The sequence below is a fragment of the Cnephaeus nilssonii genome (assembly GCF_951640355.1).
Source record: "Cnephaeus nilssonii genome assembly, chromosome: 22".
In the NCBI taxonomy this organism is placed as follows: Eukaryota; Metazoa; Chordata; class Mammalia; order Chiroptera; family Vespertilionidae; genus Cnephaeus; species Cnephaeus nilssonii.
In genome coordinates this window covers 25,346,925-25,368,966 of record NC_137093.1, presented here as the reverse complement: position 1 = coordinate 25,368,966, position 22,042 = coordinate 25,346,925, and the positions used below count along the sequence as shown (strand labels likewise).

At 55.6% G+C, this 22,042-nt stretch overlaps 1 protein-coding gene across 1 annotated transcript; it reads left to right on the top strand.

Moving 5' to 3' along the window:
* The first annotated feature begins 9,383 nt into the window (after positions 1-9,383).
* NIPSNAP1 (nipsnap homolog 1) lies at positions 9,384-21,167 on the top strand. Its single transcript, XM_079762381.1, has 10 exons — positions 9,384-9,505; positions 14,576-14,703; positions 14,869-14,914; positions 15,166-15,260; positions 18,202-18,272; positions 18,428-18,568; positions 18,868-18,899; positions 19,247-19,341; positions 19,436-19,519; positions 20,221-21,167. Exons 1-10 carry the CDS (start codon positions 9,411-9,413, stop codon positions 20,283-20,285), a joined length of 852 nt encoding a protein of 283 aa, XP_079618507.1. The 5' UTR covers positions 9,384-9,410; the 3' UTR covers positions 20,286-21,167.
* The last annotated feature ends 875 nt before the right edge of the window (positions 21,168-22,042 follow it).

The window sequence follows — 22,042 nt, the reverse complement described above, 5'->3', positions numbered from 1 at the left end:
CAGAGGAGGAAGCAGGCCCGGCATGACAGCGCACTAGCTGGCTGTCCTCCAGGCAGGGGCAGGCGAAGCTGGGACTAGAACCCAGGTCTGTGCCCCACAGAGCCCACTGGTGTGACCACTGCACCGCCCTGCTTCTCTGGTCGTGGCCGCCAAACTGCTCCTGCTGTCGCCCCAGGAACCATGAGCTACATTTCTGGAGCATTCGGCAGACACTGTTGCTAACACTATACTAAGAGCATAAATCTAGCTCTTCCCTCAGGCTCCTGCCAGGCCAGGAGGCACCAGCCAGGTGCCAGGCATCATTTGCTGGCACACCCGGAGAGGCTGCTGTTGGGAAACCTTCTGTTCTGTCTAGTGCTGGCTAATTCTCCCCTCCAAACGGACTGTTCGGCGGGGGGGGGGGGGGGGAAATGGTCCAGGCGTGGGAGTGTCTTCGGTTTTTTTTAAGATTTTTTTAAAAATATTTTTTTATTGATTTCAGAGAGGAAGAGAGAGATAGAAGCATCAATGATCAAAGAGAATCACTGGTCAGCTGCCTCCTGCACACCCGCAGAGGGGCTTGACCCCGCAACCCTGGCATGTGCCCCGACCAACCGGGAATCCAGCCGTGACATCCTGATTCATAGTTTGACACTCAACCACTGAGCCACACCAGCCGGGCTTTATTAATTTCTAGAGAGAGAGAAACATCGCTGTGAGAGAGCCACATCGATTGGTTGCCTCCTGCCCTGGCTGGTTTGGCTCAGTGAATAGAGCGTTGGCTTGCAGACTGAAGGATCCCAGGTTCGATTCCAGTCAAGGGCACTTGCCTGGGTTGCGGGCTTGATCCCCAGTAGGGGGTGTGCAGGAGGCAGCTGATCGGTGATTCTCTCTCATCATTGATGTTTCTATCTCTCTCTCCCTCTCCCTTCCTCTCTGAAATCAATAAAAATATATTTTTAAAAAAAAAAATTTGGGTGCCTCCTGCACTGCACCCGTTGGGGCAGGGAACCTGCAACCCAGGGATACGCCCTTGGCCAGAATCACACCCACGACCCTTCGACTGGAGGGCCGACACTCAGCCATGCCGGCCAGGGCTGACCGGGGACCCTTTTAAAGAGAATCCGCCGGTATCTGTCGAAAGTCTGTCAGTTCAGGTTTGTCTTACATTTCCTCGTGATTGGACGGATGTGTTTTCGTAAGCTGCGCCACATTCCCTGGAGTGGGATGGGGACAGAAACCAAGCACACTACCTGGTAAGAGGTTCTGGCCTGTCTGCAGCCTTGAGGCTCCGGAAAGTGACAACTCATTCATCATCACCTGGCCCAGGTGTCCAGCTCTGGGCCCATTGTCTCCCAGCGACAGCGAGCTCCCTGTAACAAAGGTCCTTGTCTAATCAGGCACTAAAATCCGACTGTTTTCTGGCCTAACACTCACGCTTGTGCCTGATTTGCAGTTTGCTGCTCTTATCTTTTTTTCTGTAGTAGTAGATACTTTTGGGTCTTGAGCTGACCTTCTGGATTAGTGTCCAAGGCTGCCTTAACAAAGCACCACCCACTGGGTGGCTCCCATTCAATAGAAATGTCTTTCCCTGGCTGGTGTGGCCCAGTGGATAGAGCGTCAGCCTGCGGACTGAAGGGTCCTGGGTTCGATTCCGGTCAAGGGCAAATGCCCGGGTTGCGGGCTTGATCCCCAGTAGGGGGGCGTGCAGGAGGCAGCCAGTCAATGATTCTCTCTCATCATGGATGTTTCTATCACTCTCTCCCTCTCCCTTCTATCTTTGTGTCCAGGTTTCCCTTTTCCATAAGGACATCAGTCTTGGTTTGATCGGGACCCACCCTAATGACCTTGCTTTAACCTGAGTCCCTTGGTTCAGACCCTATTTCCAAACCAGGTCCCTGAGGCTAGGACTTCAGTCTGTCTTTTTCAGGGGCCACGGGTGGGGGAAAGCACTCTTGTGTTTCTCCTTGACTCTCTCACGTGCTCAGGACCTCTGAGACAAAATGAACGGGTTTTCCACACCAAGCGGTTCTCTGTGGCACCGGCGGGATGGCCTGTGATTCAACTCAGTTCTGACATCAACTAGAGTAAGTGCAGACCCCACAGGTTCAAGGCTCAATCCCACGAGACCGCCCCCCCCCCCCCTTTCAGACGCCAATCACAGGTCCAGGTTGTCATCTGTGCTTCTGACTGACTGGCTATAAATTGCGGTTCCTCAAAATAAATAAATAAATGAATTGGGGTTCCTGTGGCCTCCTCCTGGAATTGGATCATTTGCTAGGATGTCTCCCAGAACTCGGGGACCCGCTTGGGCTTACGGGTTTATTCTATGACCAAGGACACAGATGAATAGCCAGATGAAGAGGTACACCGGACACGTGTCTATCCTTGCGGAGTTGGAGCAGGCGTCTCTATCCTTGCGGAGTTGGGGTGCAACACTCCCCAAGCACGTGGGAAGCTCTCGGGACCCCCTACGTTTGAGCTTGTATCGGCGGCTTCGCCATGTAGGCATGATGATGGGTCATTAACTCCATCTCCAGTCACCCTCCCCTTCCAGGTGGGTGGGAGGTGGAGCTGAAAGTCCCGAAAGTCCTGAGCTTCTTAGGATGGCTCGGTCTTTCTGGGACCAGCCCCATCCAGAAGCCCACCACCAAAGCATCGCCTCATGAGAATGAAAGGCATCCCCCTCACCCAGGACCTGCCACGTGATTTAGGAGCTCTGGGTCCTGAGCCAGGGCCAAAGACCAAACATTTGTTGTTGATGTTTTTTAAGTCTTTTTTTTTTTTAATATATTTTATTGATTTTTTACAGAGAGGAAGGGAGAGGGATAGAGAGTTAGAAACATCGATGAGAGAGAAACATCCATCAGCTGCCTCCTGCACACCCCCTACTGGGGATGTGCCCGCAACCAAGGTACATGCCCTTGACTGGAATCGAACCTGGGACCCTTCAGTCCGCAGGCCGACGCTCTATCCACTGAGCCAAACCGGTCAGGGCTGTTTTTTAAGTCTTTATTGTTGAAAGATATCCCCTTTTTTTCCTCGTCGACCCGCTCCAGCTCACCCCGCCCCCGCCCCAGGCCCTCACCACCCCACTGTCTGCATCCATAGGTTATGCACATATGCAGGCAAGGAAAGACCAAATATTTGAACAAAACGTGTGCCCAGTGCTGTCACCGGTTAGTGAACTACAGGGGTTTTAGGAGCTCTGAGCCAGGGACTGGAGGCAGGGACTCGATATTTCACAGGACACAATTCAACCCACAGCACTCCCCTTGCAGGAGGCGGCTTCAGGAGCCGTATTTATGCCAGGACTGCCGGGCGGTCCCGGGAAGTCCCATTTCTCAGGAAGGATGCCTTCGGTAAACTTCACATGATTCAAACCTTTGTATTCCCAGAACCTCCTTTCCCCCACCGGAATGCCTGTAAAGTGAGTGATCAAATGCGTTCGCACAGCTCATCCATCTGCCACCGTCTTCCACGTTTCTTTGCTTTTGACGCCGCTTTGTATCTTGGCGGCATCATCTACGCCCTCCAGCACGCTCCTGAGTTAACAGCATCACCTGCCGTGGAGGTAGTTCCGTCTTCTTCGTGGTGTTTCATCGGGTCCAATATCCACTCCAAAGATATCCACTTGGCGCGGGAGTGTCTTTTCCAGTACTAGCATCACCGCCTTGTGAATGCATGGATAATGTTACTATATCTGTTTAAAGGGGTTTATAATGACAGTGAATGGCAAAATGACAGCTGAATAGCCACACACAAAAACAAAAAAAAACAACAGTTGCTAGAATCCAGAGTATGCTTAACAACTTTGTGATGTATGTGTTCCTTAATGTCGCAATGTGGTCGTTTGTTTCCCGGCTACAGTGGCGCCGCCTTGTGGCAGTAGCAAGAACACAGTTGATAATTCATTCCATCGCGGGGACGCTTTGACATTGCCCCATCCCTAATGAGTTAAAATGTTTCCTTTTTTTTTTTTTTCCCCTGACGTTTGTATGATTTCCGATGTCACCGTGGAGGGGCACTTTGTTGACGGTTTTATGTGACACCGTGTCAAAGTCGCGTCATTCATATCTGCATCGGATGCAAACCACAGACAGGCCGGGACGTGGCGGGGTGGCTCATGCCCCCGCTGAGACAGCAAAGCTGTCTTGCCCCTGTCCCTCCTGTTTGGGGTCCCTCCTGTCCGGGGTCCCACAGGAGCCGGGCAAGGCAATTCTGAGAGCGGCTGAGCCCGGGCCTAAAAGCCCATCAGTTAGGAGCCGGTGACACGACCGGAGCTGGGTGATTTGTCTCCTGGCTATTCCGCAGCCCGTTCCGCGATGATCTATTTGTCCTAGAGAGTGGGTAATGGCAGGGCTGCCCATATTTCACACTCAGGAAGCGGCCTGCCCCTCTCCGCCCGGCGCTGCCCATCTGTCTTTGTCCCCGGCTCCGCTCATTTCATTTCACAAATTGGGCAACAGGCCTTGGCCATGACTGATGGAGGCAGATTCCGTGAGGGCAGCTTGCTTTGGGAAGGAAGAGGGGGAGAAGGGATGGGTCAGCTCTCCGCAGGGAGGGGCGGGATGAACAGGTGCAGCGGAAAGAGATGTCGTAGACTCGGTGGTGGACAGGAAGGGGAGGGAGAGCTCCTAGCCCAGAACACAGTGGTGCTGAGGAGGCCTGCTCGTTGAAAATTGCTTGAAGAGCTGAGTCCAAGCCTAATAATTGGGCTGCCCTGGCCGGTTTGGCTCAGTGGATAGAGTGTCGGCCTGCGGACTGAAGGGTCCCGAGTTTGATTCTGGACAAGGGCACATGCCCGGGTTGTGGGCTCGATCCCCAGTGGGGGGCGTGCAGGAGGCAGCCAAGCAATGATTCACTCTCATCATTGCAGTTTCTATCTCTCTCTTCCTCTCCCTCTCTGAAATCAATAATAACAAATATATATATATATATATATATATATATATATATATATATATATATATTTTAAGCCTAGCCCTGACTGGTTTGGCTCAGTGGATAGAGCGTCGGCCTGCATACTGAAGGGTCCCAGGTTCGATTCCGGTCAAGGGCATGTACCTTGGTTGCGGGCACGTCCCCAGTAGGGGGTGTGCAGGAGGCAGCTGATTGATGTTTCTCTCTCATTGATGTTTCTAACTCTCTATCCCTCTCCCTTCCTCTCTGTAAAAAATCAATAAAATATATTTTTTAAATGATTTTTTTTTTACAGAGTGGAAGGGAGAGGGATAGAGAGTTAGAAACATCGATGAGAGAGAAACATTGATCAGCTGCCTCCTGCACACCCCCTACTGGGGACGTGCCCGCATCCAAGGTACATGCCCTTGACCGGAATCGAACCTGGGACCCTTCAGTCCGCAGGCCGACGCTCTATCCACTGAGCCAAACCAGTTAGGGCAATAAAATATATTTTTAAATTTTTTTTAAAAAAGTTGGGCCTGGTGCAAAGCCTAATTCTGGTTGCCGGCCTCCGGGATGGCCCCTGTGACTGGCAAGTGTTGGTATCCACACCCTTGTAAAGCCTTTTCCCACCCTGAGCAGGGCTGACGTGTATCACCAGTGGGATGTGCAGCAATGCTCAAAAATTCCCACTCTGACTCCCACGGCCGGGGTATAAAAGGGCTTGAAGTTTCCACCTCGTTTTCTTTGGGGTCCCTCACATCGGGGGAAGCCAGCTGCTGTGTGGTGGAGACCTCCAAGCAGTGCCCGGAGACGCCCAGGTGGCAAGGAACCGAGGCGTCTGGCCCGCTCACTTGCCAGCACCCACTTGCCAGGTGGGCGAGCACCCTCCCCAGGAAGCCGGGCCCACGGCTCCGGTCAGACCCGCACAGCCCGGGCACGCACCTTGACCTCGACATGGCAGGAGACGCAGAGCTGGAACCAGCCCGGCGAACCCGTCTCTCCTGAATCCCTGGCCCATTTGGAACCGTGTGATCTAATACATGTTTATTGTTTCAAGCTGCTCCGACGGGGGGTGATTTATTCCGCGGTCATTGGGATTGGCCCAGTTCCTTATTCGTGGAATTACTGCCCAGCATCTAGCTGGTTTGCTGCCCAGAATGCATCGTCCGTGGGGCAAGAACCCGTTCGGACCAGCTGCTCGGTTAACTGGCGTTGCGAGGCAGGGTGAATGGAGTTAGCTAAGCCAAGGAAAGATTCTGGGATGGAAGGGGGGGGGGCGGGGGTGTCCTGAGGAGAGGGAAAGGGCCACAGTTAGGATTGTTAGAGAGTGGGAATTTTTGAGCACTACTGAGGCCGTGGACTGTGCCCCAGATAGAGATGTCAGTGCTGACACCAGGCCAGGCCTTGAGATAGGGACTCCTGTCCCCTTCCCAGCAAGTAGGCCTTCTTTCATGGAACACTGTCAGCTTTCTGGAGAACAGGATGACCCTGTGAATAACATGGTCGTCAATGGCATGATCCTGACGTTGCTTGGGAAAAACTGTTTTGTCTTGGGTTACTTGTTCTGCAAAAACCGGATGTGGTTAATGTGCTTAAAAGTGGTCCTAACACAAAGGGTCGCTGCTGCTCTCTGGCCTCCCTGCGTGGAGAATGGCAGAGCAGTCGCCCGGCTAGTCGCTCGGCCCAGCCAGCCGGCTAATCAAGGCTCCCTAAATTTTAATTTGGTCTGGGCTCCAGTGGTCATTCACTCGCCTTCGCTCCATAACAGGATGACCAAACCTCCCGGTTTCCCCAGGATGGGGCGGTTTCTGGGAGGGGGGACTCAGTGATGAAACGAAGACTGTTGGGTAAACTGGAATGAGGTGACCGCTGTAGCTGGGGTAGGGGTGAAGCTCTCCAAGCTCCATTCCAAGTGAGCGGCCACGCTGTGGTTCACGTGACACGGCGAGGGATCCCCCATTTCCCACATCCCTCTGGGTCAGGGGTGGGAGCAGGCCCCACCGGACTTGGGGGAAGATGGGAAAACCCTCTTTGGAAACGCCTAGGCCAGCGTGAGGGGGCTGCAGACCAGCCCTCCCTCCTCCTTCCCTGCAGAGGCAGCCAGAAACACCCAGAATGTGCTGAGGACGCTCCATGGAGACCAGGAGGGCCAGCCCCAGGGTCCCGGCTTCCCGTGGCTTCCAAATGCCCTCGATCACGTGGCCAACGTGTGGCCATGCAGCCTCGATGGGCATATCCAGGGACAGGTCATCCCAGCGGCCCGCACCGTGGTCCGGAAAGCACTCCTGGTGCTGAGTGGGAAGCTGCCGCCACCCTTGAAGTCTGTGGGATCGTGCGGGACCGTCGAGACCCGTTTCTTCCTGGCAGCCCTTTCGCACCTGGGCACGCGTGGCTTGCTCGGCTTAAGGTTCTCCCTGCTCCTGGCAAACTCTCCCTGCTGACCCCCCAGGGCTTAGGCCCAAAGTGAGGTGAGATGAGGGGCAGTCACGCCCACCTCCCCGTGCCCGCCACACTCAGGTCCTGAGGGAAGGACAGCTTCACCCCACGACACCAGTGACATCTTATTTGCTGCACCTCCAAATGTCCACCTGGGCTTTCCCGGAAGTGGCTGTGACTGGGAACTCCCAATCACACTGACTGGAGGAGGAGCTTACCCCCTTGTGGTTCCCCTGATCACCCCAAGGAGCCACTGGGCCCAGCTGTGTCTAACACTCCCCCCCCCCCTCACTCTTCTTTATTTTCTTTATTTTTAAATATGTTTTTATTGATTTCAGAGAGGAAGGGAGAGGGAGAGAGAGATAAAAACATCAACCATGAGAGAGAATCATGGATCGGCTGTATCCTGCATGCCTCCTACTGGGGACCAAGCCCGCAACCCAGGCATGTGCCCTTGATTGGAATCGAACCCGGGACCCTTAAGTCCGAAGGCTGACGCTCCACCCACTGAGCCAAACCGGCCAGGGCTGTTTATGGCAATGGATTCAGGTTTTCCATTTGTCTTAAGGATATAGTTTTCTTTTTAAATAAATCATGCATATACTACATGTGCGTTGTAGTAACTTTAGAAAACACAGCGGGGGGGGGGGGGGAATCATAGTTTGAGCCTCACTTTCTTATAGAAGTCATCACTGACCCTCAGAGTCTATATGGGACCTCCCTTTTTTCCCTTCTTCCCTCATTGTAAGTCCTCCTCATAGCTCCCCATACCTCACAGCCTCGGTGGCAATTGGCAGAGATTTTTTTTGTTTCCATTCCTCACTTACCCAGTAAATATTTTGTGTCCCGGCAGGAGCGGTGAGGGGAGAGAGGCCCAGGGTGCCTGCGGGCCCTGGAGGGGCTCAAAGTCAGGGCGGATTTGATTTTGCCTCCCCGCCCAGGCCTTGAGTCCCAAGAGGGCGGGGGGCTTACTGTCCTGCCCACCTTTGGTGTCTCAGAGCCAGGCAGACGCAGCACTTGCTGAAGGAATCACAGAATGAGAGCCTGCCCTCCACTCCCCCCCTCCAAGCACACCAGCCAGGAGCCACCTGCCTGCGGTGGGCACGCGTCTGGGGGGTGTGCGTGCGTGCTTCCATGTCCCTCCGGAAGCCACCAAGCCCCTGGCCCCTTGTGTGGCGTCTGCAGGCTCTCAGCTGGGGTGCCTGGCTCTCTGGGCAGAGGATGAAAGATGGGGTGAATGGGAGGGGCCGGTCCTGGGCCCTGGAGCTGAGGTCTGTGATCTGGGGGGCTGCGGCAGAGCAGGGGCTCCTTTGCAGAGCAGACCAAGGAGCTGGGCGGGGCAGGAGGAGGGTAGGGGGCCCCAGGAGACGCAGGAGGCGATGGTAAAGGCGGATGGGAAGAGTAAAGGAGGTGATGGGGAGATGGCGCGGCCCTGAGCCTGGTCCACCAGTCTTACACTGTGAGGGGGTTTGCGTCTTTGACAACGTGATAAACACTGCCTGTGGCTCCCCTCGACCCCAGAAAAACGCACCGGTTCCGGGGGCTCACTCTGATGCTCACCCGTCCATGCCCAGCTAAGAATTCCTCATCTCTGCCCTAGCTGGTTTGGCTCAGATAGAGCATCAGCCTGTGGGCTGAGGGGTCCCAAGTTCGATTCCGGTCAAGGGCATGTACCTTGGTTGCGGGCACATCCCCAGTAGGAGGTGTGCAGGAGGCAGCTGATCGATGTTTCTCTCTCATCGATGTTTCTAGCTCTCTATCCCTCTCCCTTCCTCTCTGTAAAAAATCAATAAAATATATTTAAAAAAAAAAAAGAATTCCTCATCTCATGGTTCAACGCTCCCATTTCATTGAAGTGGACACTGAGGCCGGAGCGGGGAAAGGGCTTTCTTAAGGTCACAGAGCAAGTCGGTAGCAGCGCGGGGGAGTTCGGAGGAAAAGAACCGCGACTTCCTCCCACCCAGCGACAGCGGAATTGGGGGGTCCGGCGGAAGGAGGCGGGGTTCCCGGAGGAGGCGGGGCTTCTTTACGCTCGGCCGCCGCCGGGCTCGGGGGCGGGGTCTCCCTGCAGCCTGCGCTCCGCCAACATGGCTCCGCGGCTGAGCAGCATCTCGGCGGCGGCGCGGCTGCTGGGGGGCCCCGGGCCCCGCCGCGCGGAGGTGGCGGCTGCGGCTGCGGCGCGGTGAGAGCCGGGCCGGGCAGGGCGGCGTGCGCGGGGGTGCGGGGCGGGGGTGCAGGGCCTGGGCGTGGGGAATGCGCAGAGACTCCGGCTTGGAATCTATGGGTTGGAGCCGGGGGGGGGGGGGGGGGGGAGGGCAAAATCCAGGCCTGGGGTGGAGCCCTGAGCAAGAATGGGGGAGATGGTACGCGCAGGGTCTTTGTTCCAGGGGGTGCCTGGCTCTCTGGGCAGAGGATGAAAGATGGGGTGAATGGGAGGGCCGGGTCCTGGGCCCTGGAGCAGGGGAGGCAGGAGGAGTGGCCTCAGGCCTCTCCCCCCCCCACCCCACCCCGGCCTTTGCGGTGACTGTGAGGTAGCATCCATTGGGGGCTCCTGGGAGAGGCAACTTCTCCCTCTGGAATCCTGGGGGGAGCAATGGAGGATCCTCAAGAGCCACGGCTGCACAGACCCCTTGCTCCCCAACCCTGAACAGGACAGGTGGGGCAAAGGGGGCCTGGGGGATGGGTGGGAATTGCCCAAGGTCACTCACTCCCCCTGCAGCGCTGGGCCTGGACCCTGGTCTCCTGACGCCCAGTGCCTCCTGGGAGAGGACGGCTGGCTGGACCCTGCCCCCGTCCTGAGCTTTTGTGTGCGCCCTGCTCTGGGCCAGCGCCTCCCGGATTGGCCCTGCGCCTCCCCTCCTTCCTCCGTCCCCAGCGCCCTGTACTTCCCCCATCGCTGCACATACACCCTGTCCACGCTTGCCTGTCTCCCCTACTAGACCGTCACCTCGTTTTTCTGTTTCCCCAACCCCTGGCCCAGGGTTCAGGACAGCGTGTGCTCAAGCACATTTGGTTAGAAGTGAGGACCCCGATCCACCCTGTGGCAAGGAGGCAGGGTTCCTTCCTGCCCAACTGCCCCGGCCCAAGCTGCCCCCCAAGCTGCCCCCGCCTAGACCTCGCCCAACGTGGGCCTTGTGAGATGTCAGAGCGCTGTGCATTGGGGCTTTGGGGCAGCTGGCAAAGAGGAGCCGGCATGTGCCCCCACCCGACTGCCCAGTATTTGGGGGAGAAAGCTGATAGCATGGGGAGCGCCTGCTACCTTCAGCCTTTCTTGGTGGGGTGACCTTGGGCGAGTCATTTGGCCTCTTGAAATCTCAGCTATCTCATCTGTCAAATGGGAGTGGTAAAATAGTGCATATCTCAGAGAGTGGTTAAAATTAAAAGGGCCGGGAGCTGAGGCTGCTAGCCCCTGGGGATGGAAGGTATTGCTCCTTGCTCCAGGCGATGCCTCAGGCAGTTTCTGCATGAGCCCCTCCTAATAGGCCCCTCCTAATAGGCCGGAAAGGGCCTTGGGGAGATCGTCTTGTTTGCCAGATGAAGAGACGAAAGACTGGGTTACAGAATCCGTGGGTGGTAGAAGCCGTTTGCGTGGCAAACATCCAGAGGCCACACAGGAGCGTGGGAGCCTCGTGTTTCTCAAAAACGTATTGTGAGGATTCGGTCTTGGCACAGAGTAAGTGCTCAGTAAACAGCCGTGATTGCTGCTGGACCAGGGATCCTGGGGACAGGACTTCGGGGTTCGCTCTGGTCTGTCTTACTGCTGCTGGAACGGTAAGCAGAAATAGGGCCCTTTCCAGAGTCGGCCAACTCGAAACAGGAGTGTTTCAGCGTGTGCCTAGACCCCTGCTTCCTAGCGAATAAATAAAACATTCTGGAGCCGATTCCTGATGCCGGGGAGGGCGAGAGAGGGGAGGCATCAGACTATTGGTACCTATTAAGTGCAAATGTGTCATTACTGAAAAGTCCTCACCTGGGACATACATGGAGCTGTTCTCATGCCAGCAGCAGTGTGTTAGGTATTGGGGGGGGGGTGGGTAGAAGGACATCCATTGTGTTTGGGGAGACTAGAGTAGTCAGATGAAAACGATGGCAGGGCTGAGGGGGGAATAGGAGAGGTGTTTTTGTGGAAGGGGCTGATCCTTCCCGCAGGTTGGACAAAGCTGCATTGTGTTTTTCTAGGCCTAAGAGGCATTCTTGGAAGAGTTTTGATAACAGAACCTTTGACGTGTCTGGGATGGTTTACCGAGGTGGCGTAAAAAATAACGATGATACATTGGGACTGCTGTGGAGCAGTGATCCTCAGACTGGAGTGTGCATCAGCATCCCCCGGTGGGCTTGCTAAAACCCGGATGGCTAGGCCCATTCCCAGAGAGGCTGGTGCAATGGTCTGGGCCTGAGAATTTCTCAGGGGATTTGAGACCCACTGGGATGGGGAATCCTGGCTCTGTGGTTATCCCATTCAAATGGGAATTGGCTCTGGAAAGCTGGGCAAAGTGGATGAGAGCTGGAATCCCAAGCCTTTGTTTCGTAGGCAGTGTGGGGGCGGGGGTTGGGGGGGGAGGGGGGAAGGCACGCACGGGGGGGGGGGGGGGGGCATGGAAGACTTGAGCAGAGGAATGGCATCACCAAAGTGGTGCCTGACAACAATTGATGGGCAGGTTAGGAAAAGTGGGGTCAAAGAGGGGGAGCCCGGAGATGAGTTAGGAGTTTCGGTAGGAACGGTGCTCCTGGCCGCCACAGCTGTGCAAACCCTTTCTCTAAAAGGCCCGTCTTTTTGCCCCCATTTTCCAGATGAGGACTATGAGGCTCAGAGAGAGGAAGCTGGGCTGGGATGAGAACCCCACTTTGTCCAGAACCTGTGCTCTGAAAGCACTCATTCCGCTGCTGGGGGTGGGGAGGGAAAGGTTCCCTGAGCCCTGGGTCCATGCTCTGAGCCAAGGGCCACCCTCTCTTGCCTTCCACCTTTCACCACTTCCCTGCAGCTCTGTCTGGGCTTCCCGACCTCTCCTTCTGTTCCCCGATCGCGGACTGAGCGTGCGCCACGTGCCCAGCACTGTTCCGGGCTCTGGGGAGAGAGCAGGGCCACGCAGGACAGACAGCATCCCTGTCTTCCTGGTGCTGCTTCTAGCAGGGAATCAGTAAACAATAATAAACAAACAAACAGAAGGTATGTGTTAGCCTGGCCGGCATGGCTCAGTGGTGGAGCGTCGACCTGTGAATCAGGAGATCACAGGTTCGATTCCCAGTCAGGGCACATACCTGGGTTGTGGACTCGATCCCCAGTGTGGGGCGTGCAGGAGGCAGCCCATCAATGATTCTCATCACTGATGTTTCTATCTCTCTCCTCCTCTCCCTTGCTCTCTGAATTCAATAATACACACACACACACACACACACACACACACTCTCTGAGTGGCCAGATTATTATGATCTCTGAACGCATAATAATCTGGCCACTCAGTGTGTGTGTGTGTATATATATATATATATATATATATATATATATATATATATATTAGAGGCCCAGTGCATGAATTCGTGCATGGGTGGGGTCCAACCAGCCTGGCCAGGGGGAGGGGGCATGGGTGGTTGGCCGGCCTGCCTGCTGGTCGAACTCCTGGTCAAGGGGACAATTTGCGTATTAGCCTTTTGTTATATAGGATATACACTGAGTGGCCAGATTATTATGCATTGAGATCATAATAATCTGGCCACTCGGTGTATGTGTATATATATAGAGATATTTTTAAAAAGATATGTGTAAAAACAGAGAGAAAGGTGAGAGCGCTCAAGAGGAGTTTAAGGGCAAGAGAATGTTGTGATTTCGCTGAGAAAATGAACTTGGAAAGGTGAGCCTGAGAATGCTGGGTTCCAGGTCAGACGCTGCCCTAGGATCCTGGCTGGGTTTTACCTGTGGGAAAGATCTTCGCTCCGTAGACACCTGGGGAAACGGAAGCCCGTAGGCAGGAGGGATCGGAGGGCGTCAGGAAGACGGGGGAGCCCACGAGAGCTCCCGGACCTGCCTTCCACTCCAGGGCTGGCCACCTGGCTGTTGGTCTTGGTCAGTGCTGGTGTTAATCAGTGACTTGGAGCCCAGTTTTGGAGCAAAGGTCTTGGTTGGCAAACTGGAGGAGCTGATCCTCTCCCTGCCACCGCCCCTTCCAGGGACGTGTCCGCTCGGCCAGTGGCTTTGTTGAAACTCCCCTGGTTCTTCGCGGTGTCTGCCTGGCGCTCTCCGGGTCGGCCCCTGACCCGAGGAAAGAGCTCTGGCGTGGTCCCTGCCTGAGAGTTTGGCCCCTGATTTGCCACGTGACCTCGGGCAAGTTCCTTCAACGCCCTGGCCTTCTCTTTCCTCGTGTGGGAAACGGGGACACTCAGAGGATCAACACGGTAACATCATTCCACGGCGTCAGTGGGATCACGCTACGAACACGGCGGTCACAGGTCCCTGGCACAGCGGACGTCCTCGGCAAATATTATCAACAGTGCAGCTCCCTTATTCTGGTCCAACACCCATCTGGTGATAATTGTCTTTTTGGGTTTTGTTAATGAAGCCAATATATGCACATGGACAGAAGGCCTATGAATCCAGAAACACTTAAAAAACAATTTTTTTAGCTTTATGAATTACTGGAGGCCCAGCGCACGAAATCGTGTGTGGTTAGGGTCCCTAGGTCTAGCTGCAATGAGGGCCATCTTCTGCCTGCTCGCCAGTCCCCAGTCCCGCCATGCCGCCACCCACCCAGTTCCCCGTGGTTCCCGTTCGCCATCCAGCAATCGGAGCCTGTGGGCTGTGGGGAGGGACCGAGAGGTGTTCAGTGCACCTCATAGCGACTGGCTGATCGGTCATTCTGGTCGCTGGCCTTTTATTATATAGGATAACGAATAAAGCAAACTTTAACCATCTCCCTCACTCCTCTCCCAGGTAATCAATATTAACAGTTTGGGATAATCCTTACCCAAAAGCGGAGGCAGGGAGGCTGGAAAGAGATGGGAGGTGGGGCTGCCTCTCTGGGCCTCTTGAGGCCCGTCAGAGATTCGGGAAGCAAACTGGCTGCCGGGAACCCTGCAGAAGGGACCGGGTCTGCTCAGCCGGCTCCAGCGACGTGTACCGTTCTGGAGCTGCCACGGGATCCCGTGGCCCCGTTCCCAGAATGTGGGTCACCGGCCTCGGGGAGCGGGGCCTCGGAGCCCGAGGAAGGGCTGAGGCTCCCCGTACCCGCGCGTCCTTCTGAGCTCCTTTGTCCCGCAGCTTCTACTCCAAGGACAATGAAGGCAGCTGGTTCCGCTCACTCTTCGTGCATAAGGTGGATCCCCGGAAGGACGCTCACTCCACCCTCCTGTCCAAGAAGGAGACCAGCAACCTCTACAAAATCCAGTGTGAGTGGCTGCTGCGCCCGCCAGCCCGCCCCTCCACACAAGGCTTCAGCCTGGGGATGAGGGGCTGGGGGATTCTGAGCTGTCCCGGGAGCCCTGGCCCCGTGGGGCTCCCCGTGGACACACACACACCCTGCTTCACCCCCCACTCTCTGTCCTCTCTCGCAGTTCACAACGTGAAGCCCGAGTGTCTGGATGCCTACAACAGCCTGACGTGAGCATCTCCCTCCCTCCGCCTGTCCCAGTGCCTGTTGGGGTGGGGGCCACATCCCAGCCCCATTCTCCTTGCGGAAACCCGGGGGTGTCCACGTCAGAGCCGCGCGTCCTAAGGATGTCTTGTCCGGCATCTGCGTCTTAGAGATGGGGAGGCTGACCCCCAGCCCCGAGGGCCTGAGTGGAATCCCTTCCCTCAGGGTGCGACGTGGCTGGTGTGAGCCCTCCCCCGTCCCTGTGCCCCTCCCACAGGGAGGCCGTGCTGCCCAAGCTGCACCTGGATGAGGACTACCCCTGCTCGCTCGTGGGCAACTGGAACACGTGGTATGGGGAGCAGGACCAGGCAGGTGAGGTGCCCCCCCGCTCCAGCACCACTGCCGCCCACCCAGGCCCCGGCACCTCTGACACCTGGCTGCCCTCCACTCCCTCTACAGCAGCACACACAGCGGGCTTTCGTCTTTCTTTCTTTCTCCTTTTTTTTTTTTTTTTTAATATATTGTTATTGATTTCAGAGAGGAAGGGAGAGGGAGAGAGAGAGATAGAATCATCAGTGATGAGAGAGAATCATGGATTGGCTGCCTCCTGTACACACCCTGCTGGGGATCGAGCCCGCCACCTGGGCACGTGCCCTGACCAGGAATCAAACCATGATCTCCTGGTTCATAGGTCGGTGCTCAACCCCTGAGCCACACCAGCCGGGCCAGAGTGGTCTTTCTAAATACAATCCTCATTGACTCACTCCCCTGCTCAGACACCTATGGGGGCTCCCCTCTGCCCTTGGGTGGCCCATGAGGCTCTGCGCATCCTTTCCTGCCCAGCCTCTGGCCTCGTCTCTCCACACCCCCTCTTGCTCCCTGTGCTCTCCCGCCTGCGACAGTTTCACCCTCTAGTTCCACACTGTTCTCCTTGCTCACTTTCCCTGGTTTACTCCTCTACTCGTCTTTTATTTTGATATAGACATCACCTCCTCCTAGAGGCCTCCCTGATTGCTTCCACCCAAGCTGAGCCAGGCCTCTCCCCTGGCTCCCCAGCACCTAAGACTTGCCTCTTTTTTTGCCCTGATGGTGCACCCTGTGGTGTACTTGTCTGCCTCCCTTTGTCGGTGGTGAGTCCCGGGGAGGCGGGGCCCCTGTCTGTCTGTCTGTCTTCATCACCGAATCCCCAGTGTGTGGCACGTATTTGTGGAACACACAGGGGCTCTTGTCTGAGCTGGTTCCTTGCCCCCCCAGCATGCCCCATCCCATCCCTACTCACCCACCTCAGTTGGCACCAAGTGGTAGGGGCCACCCATGGATTTGGTTGACTCTAGCGGTTCAGCCACTCAAAGGGGCTTTGGCCTTGAGATCTATACTGTCTGGGAAGGTAGCCACTAACCACATGTAGCTATTGAAGGCAAAATTAGGTGAAATGAAATGAAATGAGAAATTCAGTCCTCAGTCACACAAGACACATTTCAAGCCTCAGGTGATTCGTGGCTACCATGTCGGACAGCACGGCTATAGAACATCTGCATTGCAGGAGAAAGTCCTTTTGTACGGGGCTGATTTAGACTCTACACAGCACAGGGAGTGCCTCTGAGCTACCCTGATAGAAGGTTCTCTACGCTTCCCTGGAACTCTCCCAGCAATGGGGAGCTCACTACCTTTTAAGCCAGCTTATCTCATTCTTTCATAGTCCTGATAATTGTGTTTTTTGTTTTTTGTGTTTTTTTTAATGATTTCAGAAAGGAAGGGAGAGAGAGATAGAAACATCCATTATGAGAGAGAATCATTGACTGGCTGCCTCCTGCACAACCCACACTGGGGATCGAGCCTGCAACCCAGGCAGCCGTGACCTCCAGGTTCATAGGTTGATGCTCACTGAGCCACTCTAGCTGGGTGACAATGGTGTCTTTTTAAAAAGTCTGTGCTATGCAGATAAATTCTCTCTTTAATGTATTTTTATTGATTTCAGAGAGGAAGGAGAGGAAGAGAGAGAGAGAGAAACATCAATGAGAGAGAAACATCGATCAGCTGCCTCCTGCACACCCCCTACTGGGGATGTGCCCACAACCAAGGTGCATGCCCTTGACCGGAATCGAACCTGGGATCCTTCAGTCCGCAGGCCGACGCTCTATCCACTGAGCCAAACTGGTTAGGGCTGGGAATCTACATTTTAATGAATTTGTAAGAACCACTGATCCTTCTTCTAGAAGAACCACTTTCCTGGTTAGACATTTATTTCTTCTCGTGAATCTAGAATGCCCTGCCTGTAACTTCTTCCTGTTGGTAGTCCTTCCCCCCGCCCCACCCTACCCCCGTATTAACATCATCCCTCTTCCCCAGGTCAGCATCCCTGGTCTTGGTAGCCTTCCATCCATACAGTACTTTCGCCGTGTCCCCTGGGGAAGGGCCTTTACACAAACCATAGGGTCAGACAGTTTGGCCGATGGGACAGTCGAGGCACAGATGGGAGTCCAAAGGCAGGTGAGGGGCAGGCTGGAGATGGGGACGCGCATTTTGGAAGCTGGTGAGCCCACTGCCCTCAGTGCCGCCTGTCCGATGGGCCTTTGGGGAGCTTTCCTCCCTTGTCCCAGCCATTCTCCCAGGGATGGGAAGACTGTTCTCGTTCTTTGCTTCCACGGTCACGGGTTCTAGCATTTCCAGATGTCTTCGTCTCCTAGGGCTGCGGTGACAGACTTCCAACACTAGGCGGCTTAAAACCACAGAGGTCTGGAGCCCAGAGGTTTGAAACCAAGGTGTGGGCAGTGCCACGTCCCTTCCAAAGACGAGGGGGGCCCTGGCCGGTTTGGCCCAGTGGATAGAGCGTCAGCCTGCGGACTGAAGGGTCCCGGGTTCGATTCCGATCAAGGGCACATGCCTGGGTTTCGGGCTCGGTCCCCAGTGGGGGGCGTGGAGGAGGCAGCCGATCAATGATTCTCTCTCATCATTGATGTTTCTATCTCTCTTTTCCTCTCCCTTCCTCTCTGAAATCAATAAAAAATATATTAAAAATGTAAAAAAGAAGAAAAAAAAAGATGTGGACGTTGAAGCCTGGAGGGGTCAAAGGCCACCTGGCAGAGCTGGGGCTCCAACCTAGGTCTTCTAAGCTTGTGTCTGGGGTCATGCCCTGCCCAGCACTGCCCCCCTCTACCCGCCCCCCCACCCCGCCCCCAAGGCAAAGGGTCCTGGTGCTACAGAGAACCAGGCTGGAGGCCACCCCCCTACATACATGCTTAGCCAATTTGGGGACAAGCAGGCCAGGGTCCCAGGGGCCCCCTGACCCGAACCTCTCATCACCCCACAACAGTGCACCTGTGGCGCTTCTCCGGCGGCTACCCCGCCCTCATGGACTGCATGAACAAGCTCAAAAACAACAAGGTGCGTCGGGGTCCGCTGGGCAAACCTCTCCGCGTATTGGTTCCGGCCCAGCCTGCGCTGGGGGCTGCCTCCGCCGCCCCCTGGGCCCCGCTGCAGGGTGTGGGGTGGAGGGGTCGTGCTCCCCAGCTGCCCTGCCCTGACCCCCGCGCCCGCAGGAGTACCTGGAGTTCCGGAAGGAGCGGAGCCAGATGCTGCTGTCCAGGAGGAACCAGATGCTTCTGGAGTTCAGCTTCTGGAATGAGCCGCAGCCCCGCGCAGGTCCCAACATCTACGAGCTGAGGACCTACAAGCTCAAGGTGCCCGGTCCCCGCCTGCTCCCGCTTTCCCTGCTGTAGTGCAGCTGCAAGGGGCCCGCCCCGAGGTGGGTGCCCCAGCACTGAGATGGGGGTTCTGGCCGCTTCCCCCCTCTGGGCCCAGCACGGAGGTGGGTATGCACCTGTGCGCACATGCACACCCAGGTGGGGAGTCAGGGCCCCTGAATGAGGCCACGGGACCCCTGGAGCTGGGGAGACCTGACAGTTTCCGGTCTTCACCCAGCTGTGACGCTGGAGTCCAAGGGGAGGGCTCATTGGATTCTCTCCTGGTTCTCTTTCAGCCAGGAACCATGATCGAGTGGGGGAACAACTGGTGAGTGGCAGTGCCGGGGGCTCGGGTTGGGGAGACCCTGCCCACCTGCCCTGCCAAGGCCCCTGGGGTACCACCTTGCCCGGGGCCAAATGGCAGGGATCCCTGCAACCGCTGCCCCTCGTGGATCCAGTGGGGGGGGATGCAACCAGGAGGTGAGCACCTTCTAGAGGATCCCCTGGAACCACCCAGCCCGCAGCTCACTTCCGTCACCCCATTCCCCGACCATCTCGAGAGCTGGGGGCTTCCGGCTCCTCCCTTGAGGTGGAGCAGAGAAATCGGCCTGGAGACACCTCGGGGGGCCCTCTGTACCGGCCCTGGCGCCTCCCCAACACTCCTCTGCCGCGCAGGGCTCGGGCCATCAAGTACCGACAAGAGAACCAGGAGGCGGTGGGCGGCTTCTTCTCGCAGATAGGGGAGCTCTACGTGGTGCACCATCTCTGGGGTAGGCTGGGCCCCCCCCCCATCCCCCAGGGGCAGTGCGGGGAGAGCCAGTCCTGTGTGCCCAAGGAATGAGGCAATGCCTTTCCTTCCCACAGCCTACAAAGACCTGCAGTCTCGGGAAGAGACTAGAAATGCAGCGTGGAGGAAGAGGGGTTGGGACGAAAATGTCTACTACACAGGTGAGTCCCTTCTTGCGGGTGGGGGGGGAGAAGGGGGGAGGCAGTAGGGCCCTTGGAGGTCATCTGCAAGGAGCCCTATTTGAGGATGGAATCCAGCCTCCCTTGGCGACCTCCAGCGATGTGGAGCTTGCTTTGAAGACCATGAGTTATTGGGGTTCCATCTGGTGGCTCACAACATGGTCCAGTCAGGCCTCCATGAGTGCTCTAGGTCAGTGGTCGGCAAACTCATTAGTCAGCAGAGCCAAATTTTTTAAACTTAAACTTCTTCTAACGCCACTTCTTCAAAATAGACTCGCCCAGGCCGTGGTATTTTGCGGAAGAGCCACATTCAAGGGGCCAAAGAGCCGCATGTGGCTCGAGAGCCTCAGTTTGCCGACCACGGTCCTAAGCAATAGTATCTGTGAATGCACTTTTTACTAGGCTAGTTTTTTTTGTTTGTTTGTTTTGTTTTCTTTTGTTTTCACAAACCCAAGAAAATAAATGTATGATCAGGACAAGCGTTTACATGTTGCATTTCGTCACCACCTAGGTCCTCCCTTCTCCCACAGTTTGGAAGACCCGGTGCTCTCCCTGGGCCATTCCAGAAGGACAAGGGGGCGGTGTTTCCTGTCTCAGCATCCCAGGCCTCCTCCCCCTTCAGAACCCAGTGTCCCGGGTGCGCTGGCCTCATTCACCTCTGTGACCTCTGCCTCTCTCCGCAGTCCCCCTGGTGCGGCACATGGAGTCTCGGATCATGATCCCTTTGAAGATCTCGCCTCTCCAGTGATGCTGCCGCCGCCGCCGCCTCACCGCCCTTCTCTCTCAGGGCAGCCACGGACAGAGGGGCTCCCAGGCCAGCTGTCTTGGTTTTCTCTCTGATCTGGAAGGACTCTGGGGGCTGGTGCTCAGCTCAGACAACGGGGAGCTGAGGATGACAGAGGTCTGAGGACTTTGCAGCTCCGCCTGCCCTGCCCATCCCTTCCCCTGTGCTGGAAGCAGTTTTTAATTTCTTTGAATGAAGAACACAACCTTTTATGTCTTCCTACATTCCCTCCCCCTCCCCTAAAATTCCTCATCTCGAGGCCACCAGTCCCCAAGTATCACCATGGAAAACAACAGTTTAGCTTTAGTTACACAAAAGGTAAGTGTGTCTAGTGGTTAGAGGTGGGGTGTGAAGGGAAGAGGTCAAAGCAGACCCGGCTCTCGGGGAAATTCCCTGGTCTCCACTGGCCATCCACTTGCTGGACAGTCTGAACCACGTCCCTCCTGCTGGGGAAAAGCCTAGAACTGCCTAGAATTGCAAGAAGTAAAGGAAAATCCTCAAGTTAGCAAAGTCAGCAGGAGGTCCACCTAATTAACCCAGAAAGGCTGGGGAAATGGAGCTGGAAAGGATCTGGGGGGCAGGAAACAGACTGGAACAGGACAAGAACCAGGAACCCATGCCCTAACCGGTTTGGCTCAGTGGATAGAGTGTCGGCCTGCGGACTCAAGGGTCCCAGGTTCGATTCCGGTCAGGGGCATGTGCCTTGGTTGCGGGCACATCCCCGGTGGGGCGTGTGCGGGAGGCAGCTGATCGATGTTTCTCTCTCATTGATGTTTCTGACTCTCTATCCCTCTCTCTTCCACTCTGTAAAAAAAACGCAATAAAAAAAAAAAAAAAAAAAAAGAACCAGGAACCCAGAAGGTAGAACTTAGAATTCAGAACCTGGGTTTGAACTGCAGAACTTGGAATACAGAGTGGGGGGCATAGGTAGCACAGAGGTGACAAGACCACTTGGGAGGGTTTCCTACTACAAGACAGCTGGAAAGAGGCTCATTGCTTAACCTCCACACATTGAGGTTGAAAACTTGAATGTGTAGTTGCAGCCCGTCTGTGCAGGGAGTCTCCTGCCCTCCCCTTCCCTTCCTGTAGGCAGACATCGGGCCAGGTTCTGTGCTTTTCCTCACCCGGCATCCCTTTCCTCCCAACACCTTTGATCACCCTAACTCTCATTCTTCTGGGCCACTGCATAGTGACCTCCATACCTCATGAACCTCTGGGTAGGTTGATTCTGCCTCCCTTGTGCTGGAATTGCTGATGGAACCAATTAAATGTTTACTATAAACCATGGTGTCTTATCATCATCTGCAAAGAATTCTGGTAGGTGCCCCAGGCAGGACCAGCTTCCCAGGTCCAACTGCTGATTTTCATGGTATGGTACTGTGCTTCCTGAGCTACTCTCAAAGAGGGCCTCCCCCATGGCGGAAGGAAGTGTAACCGGGGATTCAGGACATCAATGTTTCTACCTCCAGGCAAGGTTTTATACCAAAGTCCTGAACCTGCCCGTGCAATTCCTACCAGGGGTAGAAAACACTTGACGCTGTGAAAACGATGCATTAGGACTGCAACTGCCTGGGCAAATGGGGCCTAAAATAGGAAACTGCTGATGCACTTGTGGGAAAAACACGTGTAAGATGGGGTTACTGCCCTCCCTGGCTCGCTCCCCTCAGTAGTGTGGGATGTTAGGGTGAATATGATGGTTAAGAACCCAGGTTGTGGAGGCA